Here is a 20,068-nt window from a genome sequence, read left to right as displayed (position 1 = left end):
GTGAAATTTTGTATCCCTGTTTTATTAATAATTTAAACTGCTAAGATTTTATTCAGGTATTATTTATTGTATTGTAAGAAGAAGAAGGCTGTAGAATTGCATATTTTCAATGAGCAATAACGTAATTTTCAAAATCTCTGTGTAAAACACTCTAGCAAGTATATACATACTGACCTGCAAAATAGGTACTTTGAGGGTAAAATATGATACATCAAATTTGATAGCAGTATTATACAATATCCTCACCTAGAATACTTACTGCAGGTGTAATACAATATATAATTAAAAACTGAAGAGAAAGTTAGTAATTGGAATTTGTTGCTAAATATGAGTCAGCTCATTTCCCTTTAAAAATACAATAGAAGTGCTTTTGAAAGACAGATGTGAAATTATTATACCTTTGTATGAAACGATGTTCAGTTTTGATCTGTCAGTTTTGAGGATTGGAATAATATCTAGACATTTAAGAAGAATTTTTTCTTAGAAGATGTCTTCTTGAGCTGCCTCTCTCAAACAACGGCAAAGCGTGAGATGATGGAGAGCTCTACATCGTCTCCTCTGTGAAATGTCCCAGCCATGTCATGCCTGATGCTCATGGCATGAATCTGGTTACCTGGGAAAGCAAGCAGGCAGGGAGGAGAGCCGGTGGCCTGGCAGCCACATCCAGGCTCAGGGGAGGCCAGTCCTCGCCCTCTTCAAGTGAACGGCAGAGGTGAGAAGGGGGAAGGGGTGGGAAGTATAACAGCAGCTTCGAAGGGGAATGGAGTGGGGTGAAGGTGTCACGGCCCTGAGGGCACTGATGGGTCTGACTGCCCCTGCCCAGCTTTCCCCAGGGCCTCCCCCACCCTGCCCACAGGCCAGGACGCCCTGTCAGCCCCCCGGGGCCGTCAGCCCCTGCCCCAGTGACACCACAGCAGGGCCGGTCTCCAGCTCCCCTCAGCCCTGCCCTGCCCAGCCCTGGGCCCTGCCAAGCCAGGCCCACCCATGGGCCCGTGTCCCAGCCCGGCCTTGGCCCGGCCTTGTTCCCAGGGTGGTGCCCGGTTCCAGGGCCGGGGCTGCCCCCAGTGCCCTGCTTCTGGCTGGGGAGCTCCTGTCCTGGCCCCCGCAGCTCCTGGCCCCCCAGGAGCTGCCAGCCCACACAGCACCCTGACAGCAGGGTAGAAAGAGGAAATAAAATAGCTATGGGGACATTATCAGGCATCATTAAAGTCCCAAACACGCGACGCCTCTGCAGGAGATCATCCCTTCTGCGTTGTTCTCCTGGCGAGGCCGGCCATGGGCCGGTGCTGAGGTTACAGCCGGGCGGCAGCGTGCCGCACCTGGCAGCGCTGAAACCGGAGCTCTCGCATTCCTGCCCGCCGAGCGGGTCTCCATAAAAAATTAGCCCTTGGTAAAATTACTCAGTAGGTCTCAATACATCTGAGTAGTGTTGGCATAGACAAAAGGATTTCTTAGTGAAAGAAACCTGAGAAGGGGCTGGGAAAATGTAGAGGAAGGCTGGAAACTTGGCACGCCATCAGAACAGGAACCTGCGTTATTGGAAACCCAGTTGTGCTCCATAGGTCTCACTGCAGGGAGATAAAGCTATAGCACTCCTTTTACATTTGCCCAGTCCTTCCCACTGTTGGAACATGCTAAATGTGTCATATTAAAACCACGTATTTTCTTATTAGAGTAAGCTGCATAAGCATTCTTGTCATGATACTAGTGCGTGCATCATCACGATGCTGGCAGCACTCGGTACGTCAACCAGGTTTGAAAAGGCTGGTGGAGCACAGAGGTGGAAGCCTGCTCATCCACCCCGCAGGGGTCGTTCAGGGGAGCCAAAGAAGGTGCACATAAATACATCCAGTTGTCCCTCCAGCTCTGTGGTCAGAATCCATTTCATGTCCTCCCTAATGCGACCTCTGCTGTTATAGTCTTACAAAATTTTACCATGTTTTAGGGATGCTTATTTCTTTAAATGAGTGCAATGTAGCCCTTACTCAAAATGGTTGCCTTTATTTCTGATGCTTTTATTCAAGGTATCCACTGTGTATGCTTTAAATTACACCGTTTATAAGGCTTGTTCTGTAAATTTTCAAATATGAGAACAAACCCTCCTTTGTAAAGCGGATGGTCTCTTGATACCTTAGAGAGAGATGAACCTACTCCTAGCAGGAGCTCCTCGATCATCAGAGAGGAAGGAAGAACTAACCACAGGATTTACTACAGAGGAAGTAGAAAGTGTGGAGAAGCAACAGAAAATATGAAAGATCTGAGAGGCATGATACCACAGGCTGTAAAGTTACGGTGTGGAGAGCATGACCAAGCAAAATGTGAGCGTGTGAGGCCAAGAACCAAACTGGCCTGCTGTGGCCTTTCAGGCCCTGGTGAGGGGCCCCGAATTACTGCTTCATATGGCACCCTTTTCACAAAAGTCAGATTCACAAATATCTACTACAATTTTGTTGTAATAAGGAAAATGTTTTGGACCTGATGAGAGGGTTTTTTTTGTCCCTAAATATAATGTTATGATTTTTGTCACAATATACAAAAGAACTCAAGTCCCAAATCTACTGAAAACTATCACTCTCACATCTGTTAGGCAGTTCAGTACATTACTCACTGTAAGGCTTTCCAAAGAAGAAAAATCCTTATCAAAGGAGAAAAATCCTTAAAATGGATTATTAATAAAAAATATTAACCATACCAGACTTCAATATGTCAAATAGGTAGATACAAGGTAAAAGTGGACCACACTGTTCTTAAGTAAGGAATTTTTTAGTTCCTCTAGTTACTTAGCTTGTTCCATCTATTAACAAGGAACTCTTTTGTATACAGCTGCTGTGTTTTTGTCTGTATTGTAAAAGGCTTGATGGTTTGCTGTTATTAGGCTAGAACTGAAGAACAACGCTGAGTGTTTCAGGTAACTTTATTCTAGACATCAAGAGGTGTTTTGGTCAGGTTCTTCACTAAATCCTAAGATTTAGTGAATCTTGGCTTGGATCAACTGAGTTGAGGCAAACAATTTATTTATAATAGTACTTTTTGCCTGTAAAGACTTCGTATTCATATAACATCATTAAAATGCATTTTGCAGAGTTTTAAGACAAAAGCTGCAAAATAAAACTTGTTAGACATGGGGCTAAATGCAGTGCAGAAAACTACATTTCATCACAATGGGCATTGCTCACTCAGTAAGTCAAGGAGATGTCAACGTAGATTTTACTACGTAGCCAATTTCTACTAATGATAAATAGGAACTACTTGTACAAATAAATGCAATAATCTAAAAGCAACGTTCACATAAGTTTAACTTCCACTTGTGATAACGGGAAATATTGCCTGCATTTATGTGGTAGTGTTAAATATGGTGGGTTTTTTTTTTTTATATCACAGTAATATATGTACGGCAACAATAATAACACCCTTTGTTAATTTATCCCTCTCTTTATCCATAATTGGCGCTAATTTCCAGGGACACAGGGCATAAATCTATATTTAGGATTCTTATAAACTCTTTGGTCATTTGCTTTACTCTCAAAAAGCCTATTTTCTGTATTCTCTTTGTTGAGAAGTTGTTAGCTACCATCACTGTGAGCAGCTGAGAGACAATGTGAATAATGACATTCAGCAAATAAACTGAATGCTTTTGTTATGAAATCCATTCAGTTTATCCTGCATCCAGAGCATCAGTATCTTGAAAAGGCTTTGAATCTGGTTCGTAAGAGAATAGGGAAATAATTAATTTTCGCTAGGTAGGTGGCAGTTTTCCCAGTGCTGAGACATGCAGAATAAACGCATTTACAAATTTCAGTAACTATCCAAATAAGATTGTAATAAATATTTCCACGAGCAGGGGAGTTCTGACTCAACTTTCCCCATAGGTTAGACTTCCAGTATGAACTGTGTGCACACTGGAGTTTTCCTCCCACTGAAAACCCTGCTCTGCCTTGCCACCTGTTTTCATGTAATTTGCAGTAATGTAATCACCTGTAACCTCCTGTTAAATGTGGTTGAAATTGGTCACGAGTTCTAAAACTACTTGGAGAAATTATGCCAGGCAGACAAATGCTTGTTCAGGTAGCATTATTACATAGGTTTTTCTCTTCTCAGGAAAAAGGCTAAAAAGTGCATGTGACAAGATAATATTTTTTTTTTAAATTGTCTTTTCAGAATTTGATCACAAATTGGTAATGTGCTGCTTTTAGATTTTTTTTCCCCTATCTTATGTATCAGCTCTAGGCAGATATATATTACTATATTTTATGTACTGCATTTTCCACATTCTAATGTTTTGCTACAAAACTTGATAGATGTTAACAGACTTGAACAAAAACATTGCTCCACTTCAGTATGTGAGCGTACTTTTTAAAGCCTGTTCTTTCCAAGCTGGCAATCAGGCCCCACTCATTTGATGACTTCCAGACTATCAGTGTCCATGACCACTATTTTGTTCTGAATCCTGTTCTCTCTGTACTTATAGTCTTCTTTCCTGTTCATAAAAATGAATAGCATTTCATAGATTAATAATAAATTAAAGGTAGGAAATAAGGATTAAGAAACAGTTTTATAGTTTTCTAAAGAAAGAAGTCACCAGCAGGATTTCTTGGGATCTGACTGTTCAACATCTACAAAAAGGCTGCAAATGGCAGTGAACATAGAGTTGACAAAATCTGCAGATGGTGCAAAACTAGTCAGGATAACCAACTGGAAAGCTGACTGAGAAAGGTCACTGAAGTATTTCAGAAATAAATTATGACTGAAAAAATCAGCTTGGTTAAGTGTGAAGCAGTGTGTATAGGGAAACTAATCCTAACATCTATACACAGTAGTTACCTATCATCTTTTGCTGCTCAGGAATGGGGTCTTAAGAGATGCTGTAGCTCAGGAGAGGCCAAAAGCCAAACAGAATGATCAGAAGGTATTGGGAAAGGAGCAGAAAACAAACCAGTCATTATAATTCCATATAATCCCTAAACCCATTGTACACCTATAACTTAATCACTACATAAAATTCTGGTCGTGCAGTAGTATTAGTGTAGGAGTTAGAAAAACTAAAGAAATTCAACGAGAACATTATGGAGTGGCTTTAATAAGTAAAGAAAAAAGGCAGACTTTTCAGTCCAGAAAGACTACTGAAGTATCTTAACAGCGTATAAAATTTGGCAGAGAAAGTGAATAGGGACGCTTATTTTTCCTCACAATGCAACAATCGGGCACTGGGCTTGAGACAAAAAGGAAATACTGTTTCAGACAATACGTAATTAAAAAGTGGAACATCCTGCCCAAGAAGGTGCGAAGTGTGAAAGCATAAAAAATTATTTTTCCAGTTCCTTTATGGAGGGCTGGCTCTTGGATGCTGTTAAACATGATGGGTGACTCCCTGGCCAGGAGGCTTATAAAGGACTGACTGACTGCAGGAGGTTATTTCTTCCCTAAGCCCTCACTACTGGTGTTTGAGACAGGCTGTCTGGCTAGACGGGCCTTCAAACACACAGTTCGTACGGACAGAAAGGAAGCATGGCTTCTTACAACATTCTCTTTTACACAGCTGAGCATTCCAGTCTCGAGGAGATGTCGCTAGGGTGTTCCCTCCCAGGGAACCCTATGAGAGCAGCCAGGGTGGCGGGGAAGGAAAGGCTGGCTTTGGAAACCCCATCCCTCCCTCTTCCCCCAGCAGTTCCCTCCTCCAGTCCGCTCAGGGACGGCGGCGGAAGGCGCAAGACACGCGGAGGCCTGGAGAAGGCAGGGCGCCCGCAGCAGCCCCGGCACTGAGCCTTCCTACCCTCAGCAGCCACCGGGCCCCGCCGCCATTTTGGGCGGTCGGGCGGACGAACTACGTCTCCCAGTATGCTCGGCGCCGCGGCGCCATCTTGCCCCGCCGCTCCGCGGGGCAGTTCGGGCAGATAGTAGTGGCGGTAAGCTGAGACATGGCTCTGTTCCCGGCTTTTGCCGGTGCCGCCGAGCCCGGGGAGCCCCCAACCGGCAGCAGCGAGGGCTCCAGGAAAGGTAAAGTCCTGGGAGAACCCTCTTTCCCCCAAGAGCCCTCCGCGGCCCCAGCCCTCGGGAAGTCCTTCCGCTTCCATTCGCCGCCACACGGAGCCTCCTGCACCGTGCCGGCCCTTCCGCGCACCCCGTCGGGCCTGCTCCGGCCGCCAGCCCGCCCTCCCTCCCTCCCTCCGACCGGATAGCCGGCCCGGCCGTGCGTGCCCGCGTTGCGGACCGGGCGCGCTCCGCCCCCGCCATGGAGTTGTGGCGTGGGCGGTGCTGCCGCTGGGGCCCGGGAGCCCGGCGGCGGTCTCTGCGCAGCGCCTCTGGAGGCTCGGGAGCGCGGCGGAGGGGCCGGTGGCCGGGCGGCCCCGCGCGGAGTGCGCCGTGCGCGCGCTGTTCCAGAGGGCGGCGCGCCCGCGGCCCCGGCTCCTCCCTCCCCCGCGGGGTGCGGGCCCGCCGGCGGCGCGCGCAGGCGCGCTCTGCGCAAGGCGCGTCGCGGCCCGTTTGAATAACGCTCTCGTACCTGGGAATAAAGTTGTTGAGGTGACTTTGGGGAGAACCCGACATAGGGGCGTTCCCCTAAAAACGGTGCTGGCTTCTCCTTGGTGGGTTCTCAGGTGTGTTCAGATTTGCTTCCAGCTCTCCGCTGGTAGGTGCTGGAGGCCTGGGGTGGAAATACCCATCTTCGAAAAACAGGTGGATGTTGACTTTGTGTGGGTGGTGGAGAAGGTTTGCTTTATGCAGAAAACGAGGGTTTCTTTTCTCTTTTTTCCCACTAGCCTTGGATAACTTAAAAAGTGTTTTCTCATTTCCTTACTTATTAAACCAAATTTTAGTTGCAAAGGATATCTTTTGGAAGGTCGTGCGTGAGGTTATGATTCAGTTTATCATTTTGACTGTCATGGTTGCTGTCTAGCAAGTTATACTTTTATTAAACGAGTAAAGAATCCTATCTGGTCTATTGCCAAACTCAGAAGTATGCGCAGCATTTATGAATTCTGCTGGGAGATGTTTTGAACTATGCCTTTTCTTGCCACCACCCTTGAGTCTGCCCATCCTGTAGACACCACAGCAAGGGGAAACTCTAATAAAATTGTTTGCCTAGGCTAACTTTCGTGTATATTTGGTCCAGTCAGTATGGTGAGTTTTTGAAGCTTTTAGCAGTACAGGCTGGGGTTAGCTTCTTGTTCTGACCAGTTGTGCATTACCCCCTGATGGCGTTGCAGCTGTTGATACTCACTCTGCCAGTACAGAGATGTTCTAGCCACATTCAGGAGCCTTTCTGGTAATGACACTTGGTGCAGGGAATAGTGGATGTAATAAGATCCCAAATTATAGCTTCTAGGAAGAGAGAAGCTGCTCTTCCAGCAGAGGTACGGTAGAATTCTCTAGTAGTAAGACCTTGCTTATATTTTAAAACTCTGGGAATTTAGCTTTTAGGTTTGTTATGTGTAGTCTGTGTCACCGTAGGCCACCTGTCTAGAAGATAAAATTACACAGAAAAAGATGTTAAGACTGACTTTGGGATCTAGATTTCAGGTATTAGCGCTGTTTATGAGTTACATTTTGGTCTACTGGAAGTTTTTTCTATGAGACTTATTGACAAAACTTTAAGGAACAGCATTTGTTTGTTTTGTGTTTTAGCCAATATTGTACTTTGTTTTTAACAACCACATTTCAGTATAAGTTATAAAAATTAAGTGTTAACTCAGAACCACATTTATGGTGGCATATATCAAATTACACACTTTCAGCTTCTGAGAACTTGAGAACTTGACAGGCAACTTTGGTATCTGTCTGATAGATGACTCTTTCCTCAGAGCTGATATGAAGCCAAAGTCCATCATAATACAGAGATCACGGGATATGTTGTATTTAACATGACTGCAAAACTGAGGTGTCTTTTGCAGTCATTTAGGACTGCTTCATAGTTTTATTATGAAAGTTGAGGTAATAATGTAAATATGCTGGCCATGTTTCATTCCTCCGGGCACCTCTGTCTTGTACTCTTACAAACCTTCCTAAACCATTTATAAATATAAGTGCTGTCTGAAACTGAAGTATTGCTGTACACTCTTCCTATCCTGCTAAGATTGCTGAGTTGCAGCAACCTCTAGAGTGCAAAGTAATTTTGTATATGGTTTCTTACAATTATGTTGTCAAGCTTAATTAGTTTTTGGTAGAAGATAAATTACAAATTTATCAGTAGCCGTACTGAACAGAGCAGTGGTAATAATTAACCCCACTTGCAGCAGTAAGCATATGCACAGCATTATTTACAGTCTGAACTATTCTATAGGTAAGACGATGCAGTGATTTTTGCTGAAAGCAGATTTTCAGGATTCTGAGAGACAACAAAAGGCTTTGCATGACTTAAAAATTGTTTCTGTAGACATGCACTGTAAATTTTTAATTTTTTCTTTTTCCTGGGAAGGTATAAAAAGAATGCCATTGGATTGCTTCTACTGTTGTGCTCATGAGTGTGGATGGTAGAGTAGAACAATAACAAGTACGTGCATATTATCACAAAAGAAGTCTTTTATATCTTTTATTCTTTATGTTCTTTAAGAAGTAAATCTGGTCTGCAAAAATGATAAACTTTTTAGACGTCTGACAAGAAAAAAATAGCAAAAAAAAATGAAAAGGCAGAGTTTTAAAGTTTGAAATACATTTTGATGTTTGAAATGTTTGTATCCAGCTAACTGATTCACTGGAGATTATTTACAAGGAGGTTTGGACTTGCATGTTGTGTAATGGAAAAAATTGTTCAGTTCTTTCCAGAGTATTAGGTCAGTTTGATTAAATTGTTCAGAAAATACTGTAGTTGGATTCTAAACGTTTCCCTTGTGTATCCACAGAGGCATATTAACTGTGCTACAGGGGTTGGTGATTCTTCAGTGTTTTAAAAAAGCAATTTGATCTCATCTGTTCAGGTAGAACCAAGCTACAGGCACAGTCAGGGGATTAATGTTTATGACTATTTCTCAAGGTGAGTTTTCCTTGGGGGCCCTAAAACAATAATTTAAAATATAAAAAATAAACCTTATTCTGCTTGTGCTCACTGTTGTAATCATATTGCACCAAGTTAGTGAGTGGCTTCACATCTGTAAGGGAATAACGGATGCTTTCAGGTAAAGTTAAGTCAAAATGACATCTTGGAAGTTAGTTGCTAATAGTTAATGGTGATAATAGACATTATTTTGCTATATTTAAGGCAGATTTCCTATGGAAATGGATCTCTTGCATGCTTGCTCTGCATCTGTCTGCCAGCCTACTTGCTCAATATCTCTCTCTTCCTCCTCAGGAGTTTTAACCCTTTCAGTCAAATTTGTTGTGGTGGGAGAGAGAAATGGCAAAAGTAGAGGAGGTCTGTGAAAATCTACATTTGCTTAGACAAGATAAATCTAGATAAAGTGCCACTGCTGAGAGAGAGGCTGTAACATGAATTGAACTGTTACCAGGATAGATGGGCTTGGCAACGAGCATATGTACATTAGCCAACTAATAAACATCTTCGGAGATCACAATCTGACACAGCCCAGGCTGCCTTTTGCCCAGCCAGTAATTAAGGGATATGGCAAAGTACTGTAGAAAGGTCTAGAGAACCCAGATAATTCCTGAAGCTGTGGCAGCGGTGGGGAGTGTAAAGGATGGAGGACACAACTCAGAAATCCAGGCTTCATCCTTTTGTGAGCTGTAGGATTAATTTCCTGGGAGGAGGAGGGGAATGAAAATTTTGCCAACTCACTCTTTTTATTTAAGAATGTGGTTCTGGTCTTAGAACAGCCTTTTAAACAGAGAACTATAAAGATAACTGCTTTCTACTCTTCTGCCAGTTCAGGTGCAGCCTCTTTTGTTTAAAATGTGTTTTGTGCCTCAGGGAAGTTTTTATGGTTGGTCAGCTCCATGTTTTATTGTGTCTTTTAAAACAGCTGGAGCTTTACTGCTGTCTTTGTTTATTTTCTTCTCTGTTCATTTTGTCAATGTGATCAATAATGCCATTTTAAAAAGAAATGTATCAGTTGCTTTATATTTTTCAGTTTTTAAGACTGAAGCTCTTAGTGCTGCTAAGGATCCGTGTCTCCATTTGGGAGTCATTTGGCACTGTAGTGCCATAAGGCTCAAGGTTATAAAATTTAGCATACTTGTTGTATGCAAACATTTTTTTCCTAGTTTAGGCTGGTCTGTATCTAAAGTGTTTACACTAATGAATAATATTAAAAAAATGCATTATCTGCATTAATCTTTGGAGAACCTGATAATATGCTCTTCAAATCAATGAGAAGCCCGTTTTGATGCATACAGCATTTTAAAAGACCTTAGGTCAAGGTCTTAAAAGTTAAACATCTTAGACTTTTTTCCTAATGGTCTGAATGTTTTAAGTCTTGAATTCTGAATTTTGTCATCAACAACTCTGTATGACTGAACGCAAATTACTTAACATCATTCTGCCTTCGAGCTTACTTTTTATAAAAAAGTAACCCAGGGTTAAGTGTCAGGAGTATTAGTATTAATATATTTCAAGTCATCTTTGAACCATAATTCTTCATTAAAATCAATACAGAACTACCTTACAATAAATTTATTTCTACCAAAAAATAATACTAGTAAATGATTTATTACACATTACAAAGGGTAATTTATAATATTTTATAGTAAAAATAATTTATTAAAAAGAGAAGCTCAAAGGCTACAGAGGATATCTTCGCGCCTGCAATATGTTATTGGAGATCGGGCCAAAGACAAATTAGATACGTTTTGTATATCTTTGGAGCAGATATAATAATTTTAAGGAGATATGTCTGGCTAATAAGTTACAGTTTTGTGCTGTTATATGATACACCTTTACACCAGAGACTCTGCCAAACAGTAAATTTTTCTGTTTTCTTAGGTGGATCTGGGTAATACAACGCAAATCAATACAAAGATTTTCTTTTTTTAAGGGAATTAAATGTCCCCTTTAATTCTGTAGATAAAGAAAAGGCTTTATGCACAGAATAGTTGCATTTACTGAAATCTGGAGTGCTCTGGACTATTTTACTTTCTCTGAATTCTTCTATGTTTAAGGAAGACCAGAGTGTGACCGGTGGAAAAACATTGTAGGGTTGCAGTTTGCTCCTGCATTCCTTTGCACCCCATCTTCATTACCAAAATGAGCACAAATAATCAAATATAGGGAAGATAATTTTTAAAATCAATATCACATTTAATAAATATACCAATATTTACCAATATATCAAAAATCTCAGGTATGAAGTGGCACTTGGTATACTGCGTGACATATATTGAATTATTCGATCCAATTTGATTATGCAGTTATCAAGTGTATGAATTTATTTATCTCCGGTGTGTTTTAAATACGTAATGGTTACAGAATTATCCATGAGAAACATTTTGGTATTTCATGGAAAATACTAAATGCAATTCTTGTAAGAAGTGATTCTGATTTTAGGTTGGTTCTTAATACATCTTTTTCAGGATTGAAATAAGAAATTAACTTATTGTTGCATAACACTTTATTCCCCAGCAGGGGAATAATTATTTTGATAGGCAAGTGAAATGTTGCTTGCATATTATCCAGCATAAATCTTTCTCCTTTAAGCTCGCCAAAAGTTTTGGAAGAATGCTTTGTGGTAGATTTACAGTTTTAGAATCATAGACGCATACTTAAAATGAAGGCGTTTGTGCCAGGGTGAATTAATTTAAAATAAATAGTAGATTTTTATCATATTTTAAATAGGCAAGTAAGGTTTTAAGGTTTCAATTTTTATTCTAATTTTACGTTAATATATCTTAAGTCTTTTCCTGGAAGGGAAAAAAAACCCTCATGTTGATTTGCAACAAAATAGGGTAGGGTATTTGCCTTAGGTTTGGTGATTCTGATTGCCAGGCAGAAGGTTACAATAATACGCATATGTATTATACAGCTGAATTTTTATTTTTCAGTCTACATCCTACATTTTGGTGAACTGGGAAATGGTGTGTGGTAGTGTTCCGCAGCATGTTGGCTGGGGCGCTCCTGGGAAGTGTGTTTTGGTCCTGCCAGGGCCACGAATTGTGGTTTCTCCTCTGCGTGGAGGTTCAAGAGGAACCAGGGAAGGTGGCCCTCCCCGCGTGGCCTTTGGTAGCAGGGCCACCTGTTTCTCTTGGGAAACACGAACTGGAGCTTTGCTTGGTTGTGCCTACTTCTTGATGAGTTTAACTTTGGTTAACAAACTGTTTTGCTCCATTTTAAATCCTTTTGTGGACAACAATTCAGGGATATGAGACGGAAGAAAGAACTTTGGTATGAAGAGCTATTTCTGAAAGAAATACTTTAGAAGGAGGAGAGATGTATGGCTTGGCAGACAATGAGTTCATGCTATTTAAAGATTAGAGGTCAGTGTAGTCAAAAGCACAAAGACAAGAGTGTGACAGGAAGAACACCGAGGCAAAAGTGGTTGTAAAGAGCATGGAGAACAAGCAGGGAGACCAAATTTGTTCCTTTTGTTGTTACCTCCTCTGGTCTGGCACCAGAGAGGCTGATGTTAAATTCTGTGCTTATGTGAAATAACATTTATTGTTTAATACGTTAGAAAATTTCACAAGAATTCTAGAAATGAAATCTCTATGAAAATTGTTGTAGAAGTTTTAATATCAGTAAAATCATGGCAAAAAAATTCCCCCTCCACATCCTGTCAGTATCTGATCTTATCCGATGACTGAAATGGCTGAGGTCTAGATGCAGAATACTTAATGCTGACTAATATATCAAAATTAGCATCAATTAGCCTTTTTCACACTATTTAAAAGTCTAATGATTTTGGTGGTTACAAAACTGAGAATCCAGTGACACGTTTTGACCTTGTGTAAAACACTTTAATGTTCTTATCAGTAATGGATGTCCCTATCAATAGAAGCGCATTAAAGATATTTTCCATACAGTGAATAAAGTAAATTTTTGTAAGTTTGCATGAGTTGTATTGAATTCATTAACTACGCCTTTCAAGTAATTATGTCCTGTAATTTTTTCAATTTTACTCTTTAAAGTCAAATATGTAAATATCTATATTATACACTATATGTAATAATTATAATATAAAATATATTAATATATGATCTTATATAATTATACATATATAACATTAAATATATAAATATATAAAGTTAGAAATTTTGCATGGTAAAAATTAATATTGGACAGGTTTGGGTTTTTTAAGTATATAGCAGTGTATAAAACATATTACCTGCTTTGAGTATGAACTTCAAAGTATTATTATATAGTGGGGTTTTTAAAGCTTAGATTGATGTCAGGGGAAGATTCCAGCTCCTAAATATTTTACCTCATTAAAACCTCGTCTTCGCCTAAATGGAAATTTCATGGACTGCCTTCCTATATGCTCAATTATTACACATGACTTAGTGACATTTGCTGTGAATTTAGCTGTCTGCTGACTAGATTGACTCCCAATTTTAAAAAGCACAGCAAGCGAATTGGTATTGATCTCACACTTTCCTTTACCTGCAGGATTGGACTGGCTTAGTAACCCAAGCTTCTCTACGGAAGATGCACTATTACTGCATCAGCGCACTACAGAAGTTGCAAATCTCATCCCTGAAAAATCACCACTAATAAGGTAGAATATACTTCAATATCTTTTAAAATAGCCTCTTTCTTATGTCCTGGTTATCTTTTGTTATGTGAGACCAAAATCAGGAGCTTTTAGGGGTGCTTTTTATTCCACTGTTCAGTATTTAAAAAGGCCTGAACTGAGTCATATATAAAAGTATGAATAATGCTTCCATGTCCTTTAACTTAAAATAATGAGAAATTATACTTATGCAATTACATTCCCATTTTCTTTTTCTCACAGCTGCATTTAAATCATTGTTATTTCAGAATGGAAAGGGAACTGAGTGATCATGATTCTTCATTAGCTTTTGAATGTCCTAAGTGACCCTTGAAATAATGTAAAGATTAAGCATCATCTTTGTGATTTCTCTGTGAAAACCGGTTCAATCAGCCATTTCACAGTCAAGTTTTTTACTTTTTAAAAACTAGTTGAAGATGTGAATTAATGAAATATTACATGTATCAAGTTGCGCGGCTGTGTAGAACATACTGATCACTGAAGTGGGTGATTATATTCTTTTACAAAAATGAGCTTTAAGCAGCCATGTTTGCTGAAGAACTACTTTTAATACCTTCACTAGAATAGTTGCTATACCTGGCACGTCTACACTATAACTAACACTTAATAATTAATGAAATCAAGTTGCAGTTGCCAAGTTCAAAAACTTATTCACTTTTCATTTGATACAGGCTCCTGTGTTTACGATGACTGTTGGTAGTCATGATAGAGAATGTCTTTATAATAACAATCACAGCTGAATACATCTTTTTGTATACTTACTCTTACATTTACATGTATTGTGTGACTGAAATGCAGTCACTGTTCTGTTTATCAGTCATATTCTGCTTATATTTCTTCAAATCTTTTCCGGACTTTAATGTCATGAAACTAAGGAATTTACAGATTACCATTCAGATAGAATGACATAGTAAACCCACCATATTTCATTAATCTTTGAAAAAGAATTTGTCAAAAAATAGTGTACTGAGAAACGTTTGATCTTTTTGCCTATTACTAGGGTACATTCTCAGGTCAATAAAAACCAATTACTCCAACATAGCTGGTGGGTTTTTTGGGTTTTTGGTTTGGGGGAGTGTGTGTTTGTTTTAAAAGCCTGCTAATAGTTCTCTTATACCTTCTTTTGTCTTAGTGCCCTTAAATAAATTGTGTAAGATTGTTTTCTGAGGTGCCTTGCTTCTGAAACACTACATTTTCTTTTGTTGACATATTAGGAATACTGTGACTTGTCGCTCCTTTCTTTTATTGAAAGATTCCAGAAAAACTGTTTAAAAAGAGCTTGTGCTTTAATTAAGGGTTGAGAAGACCTCCATTATTTCAGTTGATCATTAAGTATGGGAGTGTATGTAGTATGTACAATCATATACGTGTGTTTTGTCAAAGCTATCTGTCCTTTTTGTGATCTCTCAGTAAGTCAATTGTCTGTTGCATGCGTAGTGTTTGTTATTACATTATGTTATATGATAACATTAATTCAGTAGTCATCAAAAATTGTTCTTTGAGAGGTGAGATTTGAATTTCTAATCTGGAAATGATTTTAAAAGTATGTTTTTGATATTTCTTGTGTAAATCATAAAGAAACAAGGAAAAAAAAGTGCAGACTTTTTTTTTTTTGCACATCACCCTGAAAGATTTCTCATCCTTTTAGCTTGACCTAAGTTGTCTTAGCAAAGTTAGGAAATTTTATCAGCTCAGTCATCTTCTTTAATTTGGCGATGATAACAAATGGATATTTATACAGATCACACATCAAAATGCTTTTGGCAATTAAAAGTTTAAGACTGGTTGTCAGTAATTCCAGAAGCTGAAAAAATATAGGTAGTTGTTATTTAATGCAAATTTCTATCACTTTCATTGTATGTGTTGCTGCTAACTCTCTTCTCCAAAAATACAGGGAGAATAATGGTAAAGGGTAAAATTATTCTGAACTTTCTTATGGTGATACTTTAGAGTTTTACTACTTAGATATATAGATGTGTATAGATATACACTTGTTTCCAAGCAGGACTACTTCAAGATCAGACTTGTCAGGCGAAAGTGATACAGATGAGAGTCTGAAACAGTCAAGTAAGAAAAGGAAAAAGAAAAAGAAAAAGCATCACCACTATAAGAAGACAAAAAAGAAAACCAAAGGGGACTCCAGTAGCAGCGAATCAGACCTGGACACTAAGCACGTCAAGGACAAAGCCACAAGAAGTGACAGAAATCACGAAAAGGAAGCAGCAGCAAAGTATGTATTTATTAATACTATGCAAGACGTAAATTCATTGTGTTCTTGTGCTTGTCTCTTCAACTTTATGAATTAAATTCTTGCCACTGGTGGGTAATTTTTTCTAAGCTGTATATGACTAAACCTGTATTCAAAGCAATGAGAACAGAATTAGAAACACTTGTTTAATTATATCCGAAAAACTGTGACTAAAATATTCTGTGAATAGTACATTCTGCAGAACAAAGCATGGTATGGCAGTAATGAAATGTATTTTTAAAGACATGTAGAGGCTTATGTTGAGTTTTTGTAAGCATCTTGTTTCCTTTCACAGATCTTTGATTTACTGGGAGAGTTTGGAGATGGTTTGCATTAAATGTTATTCTTAATTAGTGCAAAAGTCTTAACATACAGTTGTGTTTGCCTTGTGATATAACTTCCTTCTCACAGAGTTAACATTTCCTTTTTTTTTCAAATTAAGACAAGGTTTGTTGTATGATATAACATTTATGTCCAGCCATTTGTTGCTCTGTGCTGTGTGTTTCGTACTTCTTGTTCATGGTACATTTAGATGAGTATTTGAACAACTGAAATTGTTTTGCTAGATATTTTTTCTTAATTCTAGGAGCTCTAAAGTACTGTGTAATTAGTGGAGGTGTCATTTTACAGACTGAGAAAATGGATATCTAGTGACTAGCATGATCTTTGAGCAGTAAAAGAGGTTCTGTGAACACATTGAGCATTCAGGTTTGGCATACCTAGCTGAGCTTTTCTCAGTCTGTTGGGTTTTGATCATTTCATTCAAAGTGGCCCAATCTAACTGGCTGTATAAGTCACCTTTCCTGATTTCTCATCACATTTGCTAGTTTGAGCAGCCATTTTACCTCTCTGATTTCCTCGTTCCTGTTTTTTCTTTAGCATCAGCAGCTCTGGCTCCAGTTCACAGCGCTGCAGATGCTCCTGGGGACAGAATGAGGATTTGGTGACATTGAGGAATTGTTGTTACAGCTGGGTGTAGTCCAAGCAGTCCTTGACTTTCCCCCAGTTTACTACTTTTCCCAAGGCAGATTTACCAGGAGGTGAGAGCATAGGCTTGTGAGCATGTGTCTATGCCAAGGGCTCTTAACGTTGTTTCCCTGTGGAAAAATAGCCGTGGTACCAGAGGAGTTGTCTGCTGCCTCTAGCCACCCTCACCACCTCCCATATGAAGACTCTCTTGTTGGCTTGTGGCAGCGAAGGATTACTTGGCTGTGAGGAAGCACAGTAAAAATCATTGCGATGCTAAGACCATTCTGCTCTGCCCAGTCACTCTTGTCTTTGCTGGAGGGGTGTCTGGGCTGGGTGGAATGGACTTACGTGCTGAACCTGGTTCATCAGCTGTTTGTTAGACTGGGCCAACCAGCCAGTGCTTTGCCCAAATGAAAGGGCTGAAGTCCTTTCAGTGTGTCTGTTTTCACTTCTTTGCGTATATTGTTGATACTGAGAGAATATTGAGTTTTCAGGAGGCTGTTTTTGAAACCTGAACCACAAAATTGCTCTAAATGCAATAGGTCTTGTGAAATTTTAGAAACTTCTCAAGACTACAAAACTCATTTACTAAGTTACATATTTGTAACATGAATTCAGATTGGAAGTTCAGTTTGGAGGCAGGTGGCAATTTCCACTTAAGTTCATTTGTAGAACTGTAATCCATAAAGCACTTTGCACGCTATTTTATCAAATGCATGGGTATAATTACAGCTAATCAACATAATCCTCTTACAGATTATCCTCTTTTAGTAAGATGCTACAATTAAGGAAGACAAACGTAAATTTTAAAAGTAGTAATATATGGCTTTCAGATTATAGTTTACTAAGCAATTAATTGGTTAAATCTGGTTATTACCTTTCATAATCCTAAATCCAACTTTTGGAAGTGCAAGGAGTGTTTGTGGTTTTTTTTGTTTTGATGGTCCTATTAGTGTATTTCTGGTTGTCTCTTTCCCAATGTGTGACTGACTTGCAGTGATGGATCATGTACCATGACTTTGAGTAAATTAAATTATTATGAACTACAGAAATGCAATGTTTCCTGGGTTTTGTAAATGCTGAATATATTCACCAGTGTTTAGAATATACTTCTCGTTTTATTCAGTCTAGATAAGAAAACGTCAAATCTTACCAGCAATCGCTTTGTTTGGCTTGATGATATCCAGGCTTTCTCAGCAGAAACCTTCAGAATAGACAAGAAACCAGACCCTGCAAACTGGGCCTACAAATCCCTGTATCGAGGGGACATAGCAAGGTACAATATGTTGGTTTCTATAGTATTAAAATTATCACAGAGTCACTATCTCAAGATTCATTAGCTTGAGTCTGGCTGTGAAATTTCTATGTAGAAGATGAGAAAATAACTGAATCGTTTATTTCAAAACTCGACTTTGCATTGGGCAGGAATATTTTAAAAGGCAAAAGATGCTGTGAAATAATGGGAATAAAGTGCATGGTTTTAATTTTTTCTAAAAACATTCTCTGTGTAGTAGACTGCAGGCATGTGAGCTTGTAGAACTGCCATCTGGAGGTGGCAGCATGGGGCAGATGCAAAAGCATGGTTTTGAGGTCAGAAATCCCGGGTTGTGTTATAGATCATCTTTGGGGAGTGCCGCTTTTGATCTCTGTTGTTCTGTTTCTGTGTCTGAAAGGGAAATGAAGGTACTGATTATTTCATACTAGATTTGGCTACTTGAGTAGTTTGATATCCTTGCAAAAAAAAAAAAAAAAAAAAAAAGGTACAGATACTTTCTTAGCAAACAGATTCTGTGTTAGATCACCCAGACATTGTACCAAAGGGTATCTATCTTATGCATTGGTACATTTCAAATGACTATAGATGAAATTGCATATTCAACATCCTTCATGGGTTACTGGTACTATGATGACCCTTCGGAACATTTCCCCGCATTGACGGAGAAGCCTATCTAAAGGAGCCTATGTTGGGCTTGTGCATTGTGTATGTACAATTACTTCTTGATGTTCTCAAGGAAAATTGTTTACTATATATAAAAAGTAATTATTTGTGGAGGAGGGAGTATTTATGGGTTTTATTTTCGTAGTGTATATACCTTTGCAGTAAAATTGCCTGGTTACAATCCGTTCCAATTTTCTGCCACCTTTGGGTTGTCAGCTATTGTTTCAGATGAAAAGTGTTATTTTAGCATTGCACATCACTATGTCTGCCACTGAAATTACATTCTTGGTAATATTTTAGGATGGTATTTTCCTGTCTTAATCCATAGGATTATTGTGGCCTTCATGAACCTGGTCTCTCTTTCCTTTCCACCCCTCCGCCACTTCTTGGCATATGAAACGGATAGAGGGTTAGGGATACAGAAAGATATTACTGGACTGAACTACTGGTGTCTGATTTTTCAGTTTAAAATAATCTAATCTAAATAGCCTTAAATAATGCTGTCTATTGTTCTTTCCCCACTTTTGTCTACATGGCTTAAAATGATAGGAGGAAAAAATATTTTTTTTTTCTGCTGAGTATGACCAACATTGTTGAACTCAGAGGAAGCTTAGTATGATAATAAAAGTTGTGATGCTACTGAAAAAATATATAAATTGGGATCTTAAGGAGAAAGCTATCAAGTTCTTACACTTTTAAAAGTCCATGCATACATTATTTTCATCAATTTGAGTTAAAGTACTTTCCTGCTTTCTTTCAAAAAGGAGGTATCTTTTGTAATGTGTGTTTTAGAGGATGTTTAATTGTATTTCTGCTTCTAAGATATAAAAGGAGAGGAGAGTCCTGTCTTGGCATAGATGCAAAGAAACAGTGTATAACTTGGGACAGTTCTGCATCAAAAAGGAAGCAATTACAGAGGCGACCTGAGCGCTACTTCACAAAGAACAATGTGAACCTGCTGAACACAGATGGGATTCCTGTTTGCAATAAAAGCTCTCCACCTGACCCAACTGCTTTTATACCAGTTTTCCAAATGGAAACTGACGATCCTTCCAACACAACGGAGGTAAATCCTCTTGGGATTTACGATCCATCAACTACAGTGTGGCTACAAGGAAAAGGGTGCAAGAGTACAGACCATGAGCCTGCAAATACGCAGCAAACAAGTCAAGAGCCTGGGATAAACATTAACTCCGTTCTAATGACAAAAGTGGAAGAACATAACAAGAAAGTCAGAGAAAACCCAAGAGATATTAATGCTTGGATGGAATTTGTTTCTTTTCAGGTATGTGTTCTGACAGACCT

General features: G+C 39.2%; 1 protein-coding gene across 3 annotated transcripts in view; it reads left to right on the top strand.

Moving 5' to 3' along the window:
• The first annotated feature begins 5,804 nt into the window (after positions 1-5,804).
• NRDE2 (NRDE-2, necessary for RNA interference, domain containing) overlaps positions 5,805-20,068 on the top strand; it is a 36,228-nt gene continuing 21,964 nt past the window's right edge. Inside the window, exons 1-5 of one of the 3 annotated variants that reach the window (XR_015702283.1) lie at positions 5,805-5,994; positions 13,484-13,592; positions 15,610-15,837; positions 17,951-18,100; positions 19,586-20,048. Coding sequence is in view for 2 of the 3 variants with exons in the window: in XM_087747497.1 (XP_087603623.1) it covers positions 5,916-5,994; positions 13,484-13,592; positions 15,610-15,837; positions 17,951-18,100; positions 19,586-20,048 (1,029 nt within the window). In the remaining variant the exon portion in view is untranslated. The remainder of the gene's footprint in view (positions 5,995-13,483; positions 13,593-15,609; positions 15,838-17,950; positions 18,101-19,585; positions 20,049-20,068) is intronic. The other 2 variants (XM_087747497.1, XM_087747498.1) reach the window with 2 other exon arrangements.

This window comes from Nipponia nippon, unplaced genomic scaffold, assembly GCF_047370975.1.
Source record: "Nipponia nippon isolate SJK-2023a ecotype South Korea unplaced genomic scaffold, ASM4737097v1 scaffold_11, whole genome shotgun sequence".
NCBI lineage: Eukaryota > Metazoa > Chordata > Aves > Pelecaniformes > Threskiornithidae > Nipponia > Nipponia nippon.
Note: the sequence above shows the minus strand (reverse complement) of the source record. Positions and strands in the feature narration are given on the sequence as shown.